The sequence below is a fragment of the Cryphonectria parasitica genome (genome assembly GCF_011745365.1).
Source record: "Cryphonectria parasitica EP155 unplaced genomic scaffold M406scaffold_9, whole genome shotgun sequence".
Classification (NCBI taxonomy): Eukaryota; Fungi; Ascomycota; class Sordariomycetes; order Diaporthales; family Cryphonectriaceae; genus Cryphonectria; species Cryphonectria parasitica.
The window spans coordinates 849,818-866,207 of NW_024468917.1; the positions used below are offsets into that span (position 1 = coordinate 849,818).

A 16,390-nucleotide genomic window follows, 5' to 3' on the forward strand; every position below is an offset into this window, starting at 1 on the left:
CCTGGCCGCTCCGTCTGTCACCGCGCCCCCACAGCCCCCCAAGACTGTTGCTCCTCGCACGGCAATTCCCGTGGTCCCGACTGTGCCCGTGTTGCCCAAGGCTAGCACTGGGAACAGCAAGACAAACTCTGCCAAGTATGTCACTGACGACAAGTCAGGCGGAGAAGCCCAAGCCCAGACCCAAACTGCTGGGGATAGTGAGAGCCAAGAAGCCAAACCTGCCACCAAGCCCTTGTTCAAGAACTGGGCGGCCGTGTTGAGGGGGCCGACGGATGCCAAACCTGTCGCAAGTGTTCGATCCAGTGTCAATGGAACAGCACTGGCTGGCGAGGCTGGCTCCGAGTCCCAGACCCTTGGAACTGCTGGACTTGCCCAGTCGGGAACCAAAACCCTAGCCGAAGTTCTCCGCTCCTTTCGTGTCGAGTCCAATGACAAGACTGCCTTTTTCATTGAGCCCCGTGGTTTACTAAACTCAGGCGTCGACTGCTATATGAACTCTGTGGGTCCACTTGCATGCTATTTCCATGGTATGAATACTAATGAAACGACATATACAGATCCTGCAGGTGCTGCTCTACTGCCGCCCCTTCTACAACTTCCTCAATGAGGTGAAGACTAAGTGTCGTATCAATATGAAGCTACTGCTACTGGAAGCCCTGTGGGTACAATGCAACTGCTTTTAGCTCTGAATTTCACTGACAAGCATGGCAGGATCGAGTTTCATGACCAGTTCAAGGTCATTGATGCAGCTGGCACAATTGAGCAGCTGAGGGCTAAAGTGCATGATAAGCACCAGCAATTTGGCGAGCCTTTCAGAGCAGACTTTTTGTATGACAAAGCATTCAAGACTCCAACTTTTGTCAAATCGAAGCTGAAGGTAAGTGCAATGTGTGCCCGCCTGGGAAATTCAGCATCTACATTAAACTAACAATTTGTGTAGCTTGGAAAGCAACAGGATGCTGAGGAATTTTTGACCCTGCTCTTTGATGGGCTGCAGACAGAGTGTGCTGGCGAGATTAAGGATGCTAGTGACGTGATGTCCAAAGCTGATGAGGAGGCTGATGGTTGGACTACTGTTGACAACCGACAGAAATCCACAGTCACCCAGTCATCTGGACCACCTCAGGTCCCCACGCCATTGACAAGAATCTTCCAGGGTCAAACCCGGTCAGAGCTGCGGAGCCCTGGTCGCAAGGACTCCAGCACTGATCAGCCATTCTACACGCTTCGGCTCCACATTGACGACGCATCAGTTAGGAATGTCCAACAGGCTATGGAGTGGTCGAATGTGGCTCAGGCGATCAAGGACTATTCCTCACCTAAGGGAGCTGTCACTGCTACCCAGCAACAATTCATCCACAAGTTGCCAGCTGTCTTGATCCTTCAACTGGTGCGTTTCGAGCAATCGATCGATGGCTCATATCGCAAGTTGGGGAAGAAAGTTGGCTATCCCTTGGATCTCGAGATCCCGCCAGCGGTTCTCTCCAGACCCAGACGGAATGAGTACTCGGCCAGCAAAACTGGCATCCCACGCTACAGCCTTACGGCCGTAGTGTACCACCATGGCACGGACATGCACCACGGTCACTACAGTGTTGACGTCCGGCGCCAGGATGGAGAGAGCTGGATCCGCATCAACGACACGAAACTCGAGTCGATCACCAGCCAGGACGTCACTGACATGGGCGGTGAGGATGCCCCCTTGAGGCCGAATGTGGCCAACAAGGATAGTGGCGCCGACTCGTCCAGCAATCGCTTCGCGGCCGTGGGAGAAGAAGTGAATGCGGTGGACGACGGTGGTGATTGGAAGCAGGTTGGCCCGACCAACGGCACCAAGAAGTACAGCAGCGTCGTCAATGGCAGGTCTTCTGGTACTAGTACTCCCCGAGGAGCACCTAGCAAGGACAACAAGGACAACAAGGTCGCGTACCTATTGTTTTACCAGCAGCAGATTTAGGGGTCGCAAGCTGCAGAGCCTGACAAAGCGGGTAGTTGTAGTCGGCATCCGAATGAAAGGTGGGCAGCTTCATCAGGTGGAACAAACATGGCGCTTATGGAAAGTGATGTGCTTCCTTTGGCCGGACGGGCTGTCACCACACTTCCGGGCGACAGGCCGAAAACTAAACCGGCAGATGCACAAGGGCAGCCACGTAGGGCGAAAGATCTCGCTAGCCGAGCAATTCAGACACAAACCAGGACAGCGATGACATCAGGAATTCCAAGCGAGAACGCGAGTCGAGACAAAAACACCAAAATTTTACGCATTACGAACAACAAGAAGAAGAAGAGCGAGAACGGAGATCAGGGCGTCGACAAAGCAGCTGGCGATGCCATGCTCACGGTCCCGTCTAGATTTCGCGAATTGGGACTGGATGTCGAGAAGACCGGATCGGCCCATGGAACTGAGGACAGCGACACATTCAGTGCCACACCCGCTGGCGATTCTGACGCTGCCGTGTCTCCTCGGGCCACACAGGATCATCATCCTATTGCCGTTACCCTCCCCACGACCACGACCACGGCCGCAGTCGACCATGTACAATCTCATCATTCTACAAGCAGGTCACCCACGACCGGCGAAGGTACTGAGAAGAGCGGCAAACGTTCTGATGGAAATAACTTGGCGACTCCTCCGCTCAAGCTGACAACGATAGACACTGGATTAGGGCCTGCGAATGAATCAGCCCGAGCGAGCACAAACCACGACGCTGATCCTGTGACTGAAGCTGAAATGTTAGCGGCTAAGCTGAAGAAGAAATTGAGCCGATCTCGGTACAAGGCGGGAAGAACCAAGCGCGACAAGGAGGAGAAGGCTATTGCAAAGGCTAGGGTTCGAGTAAAGGAGGCGCTGTCAGCTGTAGACACAAACGTGAGGGTCTTGGTGGAGACGCGAGACCGATTTCTAGATGTCCCTGCAGCAGTCTGGGGGAAAATTATCTCATCAACTAGTCCGGAAGCTTCCCAATTGCGATTGATGTTAAGGCTGGCTGGTAAAGATGGATGCAGGTGGCTGCACATGCCAGACGGACTGATTCTGTGTAACGTACAGTCACGGGCTACATGCATCACAGAGATGAATGAGCTCAGGAGGACCCTGCAGGCGGGGATCTCTTACTTGCCCCGCGGAACCATCAACGACTGGGATCTTAACCCCTGCGACGAGGACGGACTCCTGACAATTCACTCGCCGTTGTTCAAGGCGTTGTTGGAACTGGTGCTGAATTTCGCGTCGAGTGCGCATACTTGGCTACTGTGCTCCGTAGAGCTCAATCTATTCCTGAACTCCCGCACCAAGAAGGGGGAGGGGGAGGGAGAAGAACCAGCTCTTGAGTTTGAATGGCCCCAGGAACTTAGGCAGCGCCTGTCGACAATCTCTGAGTTCATGGATATCCATATCGAGCCTACCCTGTGCGCGTGGAAGGAGGGGAGGTGCCAGGAGATTCGTGATTTGCAGACAAAGTGGTACTGGAAGTCCCAGGGGGATATCGTGCAGCTGATCTGCCTCCAGCGCCAAGTTGGTCCACGCGACATAGCAGAGTGGTCAAAGTTTCTGCATTCTGGTACCCGGGAGGCTTTGCTGGTAGACGCGATGCTCATTTACGTCCACGTGTTTGGCGTAAATACACTGATTAGTGTGATCGGGCTGCTCATGGAAGCCAAAACTGGACAAGGGCAGGACAGACTGACGGCGGGCAGCGTCCTGGACAAGACGTGGATGGCCGGAGAGATGATGAGCAAGGGCGAAGAAGCCAAGCGCAAGTTCGACAACCAAGAAGTGGATTTCGACGCCCTCGAGGCGTCGGGTGTGCTGAGGCCCGGTACTCTCCTGCGACGTTATCTGGAGGCGGCGCGCACCTTTTGCGACTCCGTGACCAAGTGGTGCGGGTGTGTTGTGGCCCTGCACTGGGCCATGAACCAGGACGTGGAGATGCACACGCCGGCGGTCTTGTTGCTCGTCAATCCGACGTTATTGTCCTGGGCAAAAGAAATTTCTCGATTCGCTAGGGACTTGGAGCGGGGTTTCTTTGCGGCGGACCAGGCCGAGAGACGAGGAAAGCCAGGACGCTGATGCCACAGATAGAACGGAGGACAGACAGCCTGCAGTGGGCAGTGCAACAAGCGAGGTGCTCCCGAGTGGCTGTCTCGTCGTGTTTTGGATGTGATGTTGGAGGACGAACATAGCGAGCCCTCGTTTGGCTGAACAGCGTTAGAGGGGATGATGCCCCGTAGTAATTGTAGTGAATGTGTTCGAGTTACTTTCCATGATCTGGCTCACTTGCACAATTCTCTCTATGTTTTGCTCTGCTACACTCCTACCATGTGTCATGAACCCCCCAGTTGCGGATGAATTCCAGCATTCTCCCCGCCTCTTTCTTAAGACTGTTGTAAGCTGATCACAGGAAATTGTCCTCAACGATCCTGCAAGTCCACTGTCACCCTACTACCACCACCTCCTCAACGAGAACCTCGAATTCCAGTTTCGTTCAAGAATCGCGTCTTTTGCATCTACCTACAACCCTGCTATTCCAACCACTTCGACGCACCAAACACCTCCTTCCACCCCGCCTCCTCCCCTCCCACCCTCTCAAACTTCTCGACAGAGTCGACATCCGCTGCGCCAAAGGTGCCATATAGGTGGGGGCAGCCATCGTTATCGTTTGGGGGGTCGTCCCATTTGATTGTGTTTGTTGTTGTGGTGGTGGAGGAGGAGGAAGTGAGTGGTGCGAGGCGGATTTTGATGAGCCATAGGGTGGTGTGGGTGGCGAAGAATAGGCCGGCTGTGATTGGAATCTATGAAAATTAAGGGGAAGGAATTAGAAGGAAAGAAAATGGAAAGGGGGAGGAGTTGGGAAGAGTAGCGAATGGGAGTGAGGTTCATGGGGGTTTGGTAAGGAGGATTGTTTGTGTGTGTGTGTGTGTGTGAGAGAGAGAGAGAGAGAGAGAGAGAGAGAGAGAGAGAGAGAGAGAGAGAGAGAGAGAGAGAGAGAGAGAGAGAGAGAGAGAGAGAGAGAGAGAGAGACGGAGACAGAGAGAGAGGATGAGGCCTGTGAGATTGTGCCACAGTAACCTCAACGCACCCCCGAAAGAGCACGTAGACACGATAGTCATAACATAAGAAAAAGATACAGGGCAAGGCGCCAAACTGGTAGAAACTCAGACTCACCTGCCGGGCAGTGCTCAGATGGATGAAGCCATCCTGCCGGTCCAGCTCCGACGGCGGGAAAACGTCCGGGATGGGAGACGGAGGCTCCGAGTCGACGATCTTGTAGACGTATTCTGGTAGAACTTTGGGTGCCGGCATCTTGGGAAAAGGGGCGGTTATGTGGTTTGAGATAGGTCAATAGGTGCAAAAGGCGTTAAGGGGGTGATTGTGACTTGTGGAAGAGGGGAAGAGAAACCCTTAATTTTTTGGCGGTGGTGATTTGTCGTAGAGGGGAATTAATTGGTGCAAGCGGAACCTCAGTCAGACAGAACACCACTACAATTTCCACACTCTACATAAAAGTCACCGACGTATTCATTAAGATCAATATTTTGCCCGAAAATTATGGCTTAGTGATCATGTGACTTTCTCATCATTATAAAGGTATCATCTTTCCATTCTTGCCGCCAGGAGCAGGCAGAAGGTTTTGTTGTCTTCAAGACTGTTGTTTATGGCAAATTCATCCCAGCAATCCACCGCCTTCCAACAAGACAATGCATGAGCCGCTCTCTCTGTCTGTCTCTCAACCTCCCAGTCATCTCGTGGCATGCTTCGTGACTCCCCTCTCATTGAGAGGGCCAAATCTGGATCGCAGTACCTCGCCTACAACATCCCGCTGTCCGCCTCCAACAACCACAACTTGGCCAGGTCCTTCGTCAATCCGAGGCGCAAAATACGCAATACATTCTCTGCCGTCGTCGAGAAGTCCAGACCAGATCTCCAATCCCAACCCCTCTTGAGGTTTGTCTTGGATGCTAGCGGACCTGACTCTGCACCTGACCCTTGACCACCACCACCACCCGCCACGGACCGATGCAGCTGAGACGCCAGCATCGACGTGCCCGAGATGCCCACGGAGCCAGACCCGGACTTCTTGAGGAGGTCCGCAGGCGTTGAGCCCTTCAGCAGAGCTGGAGCAGAAGCCAGTACCAGCTGGAAGAAGTCATTGCTTGCTTTGAACACGCTCCCACCGACTGTCTCGATGTCCTCGACCGCTTTTAGGAGGACGTCGATCTGCTCAAGCGCGAGGAGAGGTGAAGCGCCCGGATCTCGCCCAGCCTGGTTCACGAAAACCAGAACCTCGCCGAGGAGGGCGAGAAGGAACTCTTCGCCGACAATAGCATCGCGGGACGCGTCATACAGGCCGCCGCGGATGTTGTCGTCAGAGGACGCAATCACAACAATCAGCGCGCCTACGGCCGACTGCCGTCGTCGGGCAAGAGGCAGAGATTCGTCATCGCGGATCTCATAGAACTTTCGCAGCGTCGCGTAGCCGGCAAGCATCTTTCCCAGAAGCTCTGCGGCCTCGAGGTCCTGTTTGGCGAGCTCCTCCAGGGTTGTGTTTCGTTGCTTCAACAGCTTTCGTAGGTGATCATCGAGCTCTGCAGGAGGCGGGTAGGCTGCAGATTGGAACAGGCAGATGCCGATGAGGAAGTGCATTACGTCGCGCACCTTGCCTGGCCGATGGGCCAGGGCGTAGTACCACATTGCCTCGCCAAAGCGATCGCTGTGCTCCCTCAGGATATCGCCAAAATGCTGTGTTCCTTGTTAGTCTGGTACAATCATACAAATTGCTTTCAGTGCCAAAGAGACTCACCTCTGCAACTTGCTCAGCGAATTGGATCATGCCGAGATCGTTGAGCAGCCGCCACACCTTGTCAACCATCTCACTCGAGTCCTCGCTGATCTCCTGCAAAATTGTCTGCACCAGCTCACCAACAGTATCCTCAGAGCGCTTCGGCGAGTCCATGCGGCCAAGGACATGTATTGCGACCTCCCAGCCATCTCGAGTGATGCCGAATCTGTCCTGAACCGTAGACATGTCTTTGTAGTTGGCTAGCTCTTGTGCATATTGGATCAGGGTGTTATCTTTGATACCGTCCACCTCATCAGGATCTTGTGGGTTCACGCCCAGGACCTCGAGATCCTCCATGTCGAGGTCTTCGAAGGCGTAGAGGGCGGATGGCTGGTGCTGAGGAAGCCATCGGCCCAGAGACGCTATCTCTGCCACCGCTGCAGCCACCGGCAGCGACCACGTCCGCAGGATACCAATCACGGCTTTCGCGTTGTCCTCAAAAACGCAGGCCAGTCCGACCTCCACCGGGTTCAGTATGTTGAAATGAAAGTCGTTAGGTCCCACAGCCGTCTGGAGGCAACGAGCCAGGCGCTCCATGTATCCGTCAGCGCCATTATTCTGCGGCGCCAGAATGATGTTCTGAGACGTGGAGAGTGGAACGTTCCTGTCGCCGCGAGTCTCGTCCCACCACCCAAACAGACCGATCGTTGCCTCACACCAATCCTGGGCCGTTTCGAGAATCACATCGGGGGCACCAAGGGCGATTTCGAAGATGACGTTGAGGTTTTCGTAAATCTCCCAAGGCACTTGACTCTCGGCTTTTCGAGCTACCACAGCAAGAGACTGGTGACTCTCCGATGGGTCGACATCGATAGCCATCGCGTTCTTTCCCTCTGCGAACCGCCGCAGCTGCTCAAGCTTGCCTCGTGCCTTGATACGGAAGAGAGTCCAGTCACTGTTCCAGATCTCCCAGTTGCCTTTCTTGGCGGGGCACTCCTCGAGCATGGCACACGTCTCCTCGGTGGCTCGGCGCACGTTGTCCAGGGCCCGGCCGCTGTACTCGAGCTCTCCCCGGCGGTTCGTCTTGACCTTCTCCCAAGCCGCGCTCATGAGCAGGTTCTGTGCATCCGCAACCTGGCTCCGCAGCAGAGCCATGCAGACTGTGGGCCAGAACATGGAGTGGCTGGCCGGGCATGGCTTGCAGTCCAGCACTTCTTGGACTTGGGTCGGATAAGGGTTGTGGTACTCGGACAGCCAGCGGAACAGGGTTTCTGGGAGGGGTTCGGTCATTTTGCTGTCGTTACCTGTCCGCGTGTGGTGTACTTGCAGAGCGAGCGTCGCGAGATAGGCCGCCTTTTCAAAGGGTGATGCCGATGGCGCGGGACCAATTTCGGCAACGTGCTCCTCCGACGGCATGGGCATGCTGTCAACATGCTTCTTCCAGACGCCAGTGAGCTGTCCGGTGACGGTAGCCAAGGCTTCATCCAGTCTCTCGTCATCTTCTTCGGCGCCGACGCCGTCCTTGAAAAGTCGGGTGATGAGGCTCTCGGTGTCGAGTATCAGCTCGGGTGGTTCGGTGACTGGCGCGTAGTCTGCCTGGCTGTAAATGTCCCTCGCGTAGGTGGCGCATCTGAAAGAGTGTCGTCGCATGCCAGAGCGCTTTGCAGTGGCACGGAATATGCCCTCTGCTTCCCGAAAGACGCGCTCGTCCGCAGCTGGTGTGTTGAGCATCATCAGGTCTGACACGTCGCCCACCTCGTAATCCGCATCTTCCTCTTCCTGAGCTTGGTTGAGCCACATGTCCCCTTCATCCCCGTCGCCTTCCTCGTCGCCTGAGTAGTCATCAAAGTCTTCCATAAAAGCCTGTGCTGATCGATTCTGCGTCGGCCGCCCCGCGTCTGGATAGTAACCTTCTTCGTCGTCCTCCTCCTCTCCCTCCGCATCCTCATCTTCATCGTCATCCTCAACCACTTCCTCCCGCAATCGTGAGGGCTTTCGAGTCTGACTGGAATGGGTGGATCGGCCGAGAGGAACATTCGACTGAGGTTTGGGCGCAAACAGGTTTTGGGGTGGTTTGGACGAGAAGGGGTTGTTGCTCTTCGCGTTAGAGCCTGCATTCGAGAAAGGATTCTTGACTGGAGGGGTTCCTTCGCCAAGGCCGCTCAACGCGAAAGGATTCTGGTTGGGACTAGCACCAGCAGCCTTCATCAGAGAGCTGCCCATGAAGGAGGCAGATGGGGCGCCAGCCGGAGTACTGCTGGCCTGTGACGATGGAGGGGGCCCAGCTGGTGTTGTGGAGGGCAAATTGCCGAACTTGAGGCTGGCTGCACCACGATTCCTGTAGTCAGGCGTGGAGGGCAGGCTATCCTCATCATCATCGTCAGGGACTCTGAAGGACATGTTGGCGAGGAAGCTTGATATTTGCGAAAAGGTGAGCGGCGAGGCGTAGGTTGTTGAGGCAATGGGAAGATTGGGGGTTGAAGATCGGCCTTGCGGAAGTTAGATTGTGTTGAGAGTGCAAGAAGGCGGAGGTGGCAACCAGCAGGTCCCCATCAGTGCCTTGAATGTGGTTTTGTTAAAGTGTGTCTGAGTGAAAGGTTGTTTGGAGACACGACGGGACTTTCACAGAAGGTTGCTGGGTTGCTTGCAGCAGCTAGACCGTGCTTCGGAAGCAGCCGAGCTTATATAAGCTAGTGCAGCAGGGATGCCCTCCAGCTCTCATCGATTGCGCCTGGGCTAGCAAATTCCTTTCCACCTTCATCTTTCAAAATATCGGACGGACCCTACTGTGCATGATCTCCTTTGCACATCATACGTATTAATTCATGACATTAAATCTACTTCTGAAGCTGGGTATCTGGTCTAGTTTATCTATTTCCTATCCCTTCTCCTTGCAGACACTGAGTCTGGGCCAGCCCAAATCAGTTCCTCTTTTCATTACGTCTCTACTGGGATGACTTCTCCTGTCCAAGAATGATAGCCAACTTTGCTTGTGGCATTACTCTGCCCATGTATCTTGATGCCCACATTTGAGAATACCCCGTACTGTTGCTTCTCCTTGCAACCAAGACAGGTGTTGGAATTGTACCAGTCGTGCATGCTGGGCTATGCTGAAGCAGATGTGGTCCTGGCTGTATACACGGTAGACAGTGTGGTGGAGCCTTCAGGACAATCAATAACAGTCAATGTGACAACATCTGTAGTGACAGCTTCAGCAGTTGATTGGACTCCACTTGCTGTCACGGTCCCTGTTGCCTCCACTGAGGCCACTGGCACTGCGATGAAACCACTCGCGGCTGAGCTGCTTGCTGGCTCTGAAGTGCTTGCTTTAGAGGTGCTCTCGGTGCTGGTCGAAGTCGTGCTCGATGCAGTGCTGATCACTACTATCAGAGTGCTTGAGGAGGGTGTTGGCTCCACAGTCAAGGATGCAGGAGCTGAGGAGGGTGTCGTTGTAGGAGGGTCTGGGGTGCTTGTTGAAGAGCTGCTAGTCGTGTCTTTGTGGGGAATGCATGGCGCCCACAGGCAGTTTTCATCATAAGCATGGCCTGCCACAAACAAAGAGGACAAGATTAGGAGGTAGTTGATGGCCTGCATCGTGAGTATTGGTTGCAAGTGGATGTAATCTGAGTAGGTAATATGTTGAGAAGGAAGGACAGTGGTAAAGATGATTAATTGTCCAGGGAGAATAAGAAAGCAAAAAGCAACAGCTGATAGACGAAAGAGATTGAGTACGTTCCTTAGATGAGATTCAGAACAAAGTGAGGACAGATAGTGGCAGGTGGGTACAGGCCAAATATATTCACCGGGAGGCATGCCCTTTCTACTTACAAATGCCACGATAATTAGACTGCCCTGTCTTTGAAAGAAATGCCCAACAAAGAAACGACCGAGGTGCTTGCCAACCCTTGTAAGAAGGGCAGCAAAATGGAGGCTCAATGGGTGGCACGCGCATTAGGGTCCATCTCGTCTGTTGGGCTGCTGCACAGTTGGCAGATTTCATTGGTGATGCTTCGCCCAAATTCAGGCCCTCCCCTGCCAAATGCTGCTGGCAGCTGTGGTTCCTGGGCGCTAAGGAGGCCCCGCAAGGCGAGAGAGTTGTCTGACCAGGTTGGCCAGGTCAGTTGTCAGGCTCAGGGTTGAAAGGCCCACATCTTCCTTACAAGGAACACAAAGGACTGGTCTACAAGCTCTGAAAGGTGTTCCGAGATCACTGATCCCTAACGTACGCAAACGAGGCCACTGAAAATGAGGCGCCGGCTGCGCGAGAAGCCTGCCAGCGCACATGCTCAGCTGAACCAATTCGAGAGATTAAGAAATGGCTGCCCTGAACAATTGAACCACAATGCCAGGCTACGTTCAACAGTTCCAAATGATAAAAACGATGTTTTCAATCTTGCAATACATATTTTGAAGTCCTTGAGCAATTAAGAAAGTAGTCTCTCTAAGGGAGGGCCCTTGCAAACATGACATGATTCTTTTTCACTGTAGTCAGACTTGTCACTTTTTAACGTCTCTCTTCTGTCCATCTGTATAGACGTACTCTTACACTTTAGACTCACTATCAAAACGCCAATACTGTGGATAAGAAGTATATACAACGTAGTTAGTCTTGGTGCACGTGGTGATATCATGCAATACTATGACACCTAGCATCGCAGTGCTCCCCGCCTGAGCAGCCCTGACATCAACAAGTACAGAATGTGTCGCCTCCCCTCAATCATGAGCAGTACAGTATGACGGCTTAATTGTTCTCGAAGCTTCAAAACTGCCACGTCGCGAGTAACAAAATCTGTAGGTCGGTCTCAGGCTCTGCCATGCCCACCAACACGAAGTACGAACTTCCGCATCCCCTCGCGTGGGAGCAACGCCTGGCTTGTGGGCTTGGGTCTGGGCCTACTCTGAAGATGGCCATTCTTGTGGTAAGATATGCTGCCACAGCTTTTCATCTGTGCACAGGAGATATGTTGACGTTTCCACCTAAACCTCACCCGTCCTGCTGCGCATTGATATTCAGAGGTGGAACATTTACAGCGCCACCTCGACCAGCCCCGTTCATGTTGATAGGTCTATTGAATCGTCCACCATTGTTGGCCGGCGGCGGTACTACCCCATGGCCACCTCCCTGGGGCTCGGCAGCGTCGATAGAGCTTGGCGAATGTGGTGATGTTCCCGACTCATATGTATCGTCTGTTCCGAGGTATGACTTTTCGCTCCCGGAAGGTCTAGTCACCCGGAGGAGTCTGAGGAGAATGTAGACTAATAGTGTCATAAAGAGAAGAAGTAGTAAGAGTATGAGAGCTATTGCATTGTTGGGCTTGATCATTGTCGGAAAGGTGCCGGGATCTTAACCTCAGACCAGTCGCATCAGTTGTTCAAGAGAAGCGTAGACCTATCAGGTTCTGAAGAGGCTGTTGAGTTGATCGAGAGTGGGTGACACCGTCGGCTTTTGAGCAACAGTTTGTGCCCTTGTATGTTTTGTGTTCAGGGAAAGGACTATGAGCATGTCAAGGCCATTTCTTAATAACAGAGTGAGTTCTGTAGGATTTTCTCTTGGCCTACGGGACGCATGGGGTCATCGGAGTTGAGAAAACAGACAAATGCTGCCTCACACGAAAATGCTCCGTGCCGGCGCCTTCTTTGATGTGCAAATGTAAATGCAAGATACAATTTATTGTCTGCCAGTATTGATCCTCGTCAGGTAAACAAATCAAGAGGCTGGTCCAGTGCAACGCCACAGAAATGCAGGCAGTGCAGATAACCCGGCCCCATCACCTCATTCGTTTGCCAGCCTCCATGCAGGTGGTCACACACATTTTAGCGCTGACATTGTGCTTCTCTTTGAAGCACCCGCATGGTCAGCATGAATGATCTCAGCGCTGGTATGCCCAAATGAAAGACCAGAGCGCTTTTCACCTTCTTCTGGAGGGTCAAGTTGTCATAAAAAGCCCCTGTGCACACATGTGTTCCTTTCACCGTGCTCGGACTGCGTATCGAGCGGCCTGTCCGGCCTGATTTTAATCGAGACGGTACGTTGTAAATTGACCTATCACTTTGCATATTCACTCAGTCAGATTCCCTTAACCTTCCAGGTAATCTGGAGGGTAAAGAAAGGGACTTCAGTGCTATGCATGCGAGGGAAGAAGGGGGGCAAAGCGGCTCATGCGATGCGTATTTGTGCACAACTGCACTTGCGCTCTTGAAAACGGGTTATTGTCATTGCTTTAAAACCCCCCTTCCGTGGACATGCGAAATACTTCAATCACTACCTTGGCTCCATTACTTGGTCCGCTGCATGTGCTCACTTCGTATCCCACTTGGCGGCAACAGAACCATATTCAACACCATCGTAGAGCAGTTGGAAAGTGACATTTGCCAAATGACAAGACATGACTATCTTGAAGTCAATTTTGTAATATTCCTGGTTGTCCGCTCCATACTCCCTCTTAAGTTTGTTCTTCGGGATCTTGTTCAAATTTGCAGTGAGTTCCACGAGCTTTCTGCATTTTTCTGTGAACTGTCAGTAATCAAGCACGCCCCGTTCAGGTAAATGAATCAATACCCGTGTTATTGTTGTTGCGCCATCCGAGCTCATCATCACTTACTTGTCACTTCTTGATCCGGGTCCGGATAATCAGGCGCGCTGTCATCTTCACAAATATAAATTGGTAGGATGACGTCTCCCAAGCTCCCGCCGTGGGAGTCTACGTCGTTCACTGATTGGTCGTAGTAGAAATCGAATAACATGTCCTCATGATCCTTGACTCGGGTGTTCTATCAAGTCTTCAATTAGCCTGCGATACACCATTCGCTGGAGGTAGATGTGCCTCACCTTCTTGATAAACCATTTCATCACATCGATTCTCTCCCCTCCATCGACCCCGCCAGGAAATCTGATGAATCGATTAGTTCAGGTAGCTCTCCAAGCTTGGACTTGTCGTAGACTGTTCTCATTAAGCATTTACCTTGGTTGTTGAGGGTCATGGTGTCCTGGGGCGAACTTCTGAAGTGCTTTGGTGCCGTAGTGTTTCCTTGCTAGCCGAGACTCAACTGCAATCATAGGTCTCCCTGCCGTAGCCGTAGGCGAATGCCTGTCTGCAAGTACCCGAATTAAGGCTCCTTGGACAATGGCGGTAGTGCTGTTAAAGTATTTGATCAGTTTCGTACAGTTTACTTGCTAAGTTTGCCATGGGTAACTTACCAGTCCTTCATCTTCCTCACCTTTACGCTATTTCCAACCATCGTTTGGATTTTCCTCCTCAGATACTCGTTTCTCCCAAAGCCTCCTGCCAACAGAACAGCATTCACAGACCTCGTGCCGGCTCTCTGCACTTTACTGACTTGACTTTGGACCAAGGTCAGAATTTGAGAGATGACTGCTTCAAAGACTTCTTCCACCCTTTTTCCTGGGACTTCCAGATTTCCTTTTCTAATGCTCAAGTTTCTATCATCATCAATACCGCGAGCAGGGATGAGATATTTCTTCCTGGTGTCGCCAGTGAAGTTACGCTTCGTTTCGGTCTCCCATTTTACCATCGCATCGTGAGTATGATATTGTGTCCACTGGCTACAGCCTTGCACATGGCCTCTTAGCCATGCAAGAAATGCACGGTCCAAGAACGATGATCCGCAGAGGCCACCAGATCCTGCTGTCGCTTCATCCAGTGAAAGGCTGGGCTTCAATCTCGTGATCGTATAGGAGATGAGATCGACGGTCCTATTTGATCATAAAATTGGGTTAGGCAGGCTTGATCTCCACAGGTATAGAAAGACTCACCCGCCACCAGCGTCACAGATGGTGAAAGTATCTCCAATCCTCATGTCTAGTTCCTGGCTCATTTGATCAAGTGCATAAATACCAGCAGCCTCCGGCTCGGCGATGATCTGGACTTGACGGTATAGGCTCATTCCAGCATTTTTGGCACATTCCTCAGTGATGTTCTGTGCTGATTCCGGCCACTATCAGAGTGTTAGAATAATGAAATGGGCCAGTAAAACAAAGGAGAAAAAACCAAAGAAGAAAGGAACCCCCTTGAATTGTCTAGTTCGAGGAAGGGGTTCGTCATCAAGGCTTCAGGCGTCACCATCACTTTTCCAGAGGACGAACCCTTCGTGTTTGAGCAGTCCGAGAGGTAGACATGATACTTTTGTATAGAAAAGAAATAACATACCATAGCAGGCACAGTAATGATATACTCCCAACGAACATCCTTGAGAAGCGCCTCAACTCTACCTCCTCCAACGTCAAGTGATTCCTTGATAGTATTTGCAACGTGCTTGCGAAGATGCTTGAGATATTCTGTGATTAAGTCTCTTGCCTGCAGCTCATTTTCTGGCTTAATGGTCAGGGGAGGATATGCGTTCCTAAGCTCTTCCTCAGTGTATTTTGGGTCTTGTTCGAGTTTGAACCACTGAAACCTCTCCTCCTGGTCATCGATATTGAAGCCCCATTTGGTGTCTTTCTTCTGTTCGTCGATGTTGGAACCTTGCTTGTCATCGTTTCTGTCTTTCCATTGTAGTACACTTACATTTGAGACCACTCAGTCAATAGAAATTCACTCTTGCAGTCCTGACTCAGAGAGGTGGAACACTCACGTTGGAACGCTGTCTGTGGTGTCAGCCTTTTCGGGCCAGTCATGGATAATGTTGATGGGTGGCCGTTGAGCATTTCCCTGATTAGTTCATTGTATAGGTCAGTTTACGTTTTGCCTTCACTTATCTAAGAAAGGTACGCATTTCTCACAGTTTGTGTGTGAACCCAAGCTGCGGCTGAATACGTTGTGCCTGTGTTATTGATTGTCAATGAATGGACTTCGAACAATGGAACGTTCCAGGCATCATTATCAAAGCATACCAAAGTCAATGGCGACTAGTATTTGTCGGTCACCGCGTGGTCCGAATGTCTTCGTCTCAGCCCCCGGAGATGAAGGCCGGAGGGAACTGGCCAGATTCTTCTCTTTTTGCCTTTCGAATGCATCTTGTAACCTCTGGTGGGATGATGCCATTGTAGCCAATTCGTTTCTGACTGGTACGTAATATCAGGCGGAGAAACATATGTCGGGTATCAGTCCGCAGAGACCAAGGGAGGAATCAGGGCGATACGACGTGCAGCGTTGTCTAATCCAGAGGGACTTGATCTGGGGCTCATAGGCTATCAAGCAAGAAGAGACTGTCGTATTCAATTGCCCTAGATATAGATAACAAATCACTAAATGAGTCAAACCCTCCGATCAGTCCATGACCTTCCGCTCCATCGACGAATGTCATTTAGACTCACTCTATTCACGACCTTCACCCTTCGCCTAGCAGAGCCTTATTGCGCTCTTTCTGGTATAGATTGTGCACAGCCCCCCAAGCATATGCACGCGTCCACAAGCGGCACATCAAGATCCTCACCGGATCTCCTGTGAACGGCCTAATTTCCACATAAGCGAAGTGCCAGCCAGCCGCTCGCATGCACACCCACACGCCTGCAAGCCGCAGTCAATCAGGTTAGCCAATGACTGGGGTTTTCTGACTTAGAAACCCCTCAAATGCTGGTAATGCGATAACTGACTTTTCTACTGCACACTTAATATTTGCCACGTCAGCTGAGACATGAATTGCATTTGCGT

At 52.0% G+C, this 16,390-nt stretch overlaps 6 protein-coding genes across 6 annotated transcripts; 1 reads left to right on the plus strand and 5 right to left on the minus strand.

Moving 5' to 3' along the window:
• Positions 1–2,203: 2,203 nt before the first annotated feature.
• On the plus strand, positions 2,204–4,069 carry M406DRAFT_73147 (uncharacterized protein; the record flags this gene model as incomplete). The annotated part of the gene is made up of 2 exons (XM_040925607.1): positions 2,204–2,869; positions 3,050–4,069. 2 exons carry the CDS (start codon positions 2,204–2,206, stop codon positions 4,067–4,069), a joined length of 1,686 nt encoding a protein of 561 aa, XP_040771648.1.
• A 452-nt stretch (positions 4,070–4,521) lies between these two features.
• On the minus strand, positions 4,522–5,302 carry M406DRAFT_47211 (uncharacterized protein; the record flags this gene model as incomplete). The annotated part of the gene is made up of 2 exons (XM_040924325.1): positions 4,522–4,778; positions 5,161–5,302. 2 exons carry the CDS (start codon positions 5,300–5,302, stop codon positions 4,522–4,524), a joined length of 399 nt encoding a protein of 132 aa, XP_040771649.1.
• A 248-nt stretch (positions 5,303–5,550) lies between these two features.
• M406DRAFT_282457 (uncharacterized protein) lies at positions 5,551–8,528 on the minus strand. The gene is made up of 2 exons (XM_040918481.1): positions 6,801–8,528; positions 5,551–6,739 (listed from the first exon to the last, which is right to left on the minus strand). The coding sequence occupies exons 1-2, from the start codon at positions 8,511–8,513 to the stop codon at positions 5,807–5,809; spliced, it is 2,646 nt and encodes an 881-aa protein (XP_040771650.1). The 5' UTR covers positions 8,514–8,528; the 3' UTR covers positions 5,551–5,806.
• A 2,960-nt stretch (positions 8,529–11,488) lies between these two features.
• Positions 11,489–12,155, minus strand: M406DRAFT_358291 (uncharacterized protein). The gene has a single exon (XM_040923856.1). The coding sequence runs from the start codon at positions 12,100–12,102 to the stop codon at positions 11,764–11,766; it is 339 nt and encodes a 112-aa protein (XP_040771651.1). The 5' UTR covers positions 12,103–12,155; the 3' UTR covers positions 11,489–11,763.
• Positions 12,156–13,077: 922 nt separating this feature from the next.
• On the minus strand, positions 13,078–15,268 carry M406DRAFT_268094 (uncharacterized protein; the record flags this gene model as incomplete). Its single annotated transcript, XM_040917910.1, has 7 exons — positions 13,078–13,276; positions 13,378–13,550; positions 13,609–13,669; positions 13,742–13,915; positions 13,978–14,493; positions 14,554–14,735; positions 14,948–15,268. Coding segments are annotated over 7 exons (1,626 nt in total), but the record flags the coding sequence as incomplete, so codon positions are not given.
• A 99-nt stretch (positions 15,269–15,367) lies between these two features.
• On the minus strand, positions 15,368–15,781 carry M406DRAFT_342881 (uncharacterized protein; the record flags this gene model as incomplete). Its single annotated transcript, XM_040921809.1, has 3 exons — positions 15,368–15,448; positions 15,520–15,560; positions 15,631–15,781. The coding sequence occupies 3 exons, from the start codon at positions 15,779–15,781 to the stop codon at positions 15,368–15,370; spliced, it is 273 nt and encodes a 90-aa protein (XP_040771653.1).
• Positions 15,782–16,390: the final 609 nt, after the last annotated feature.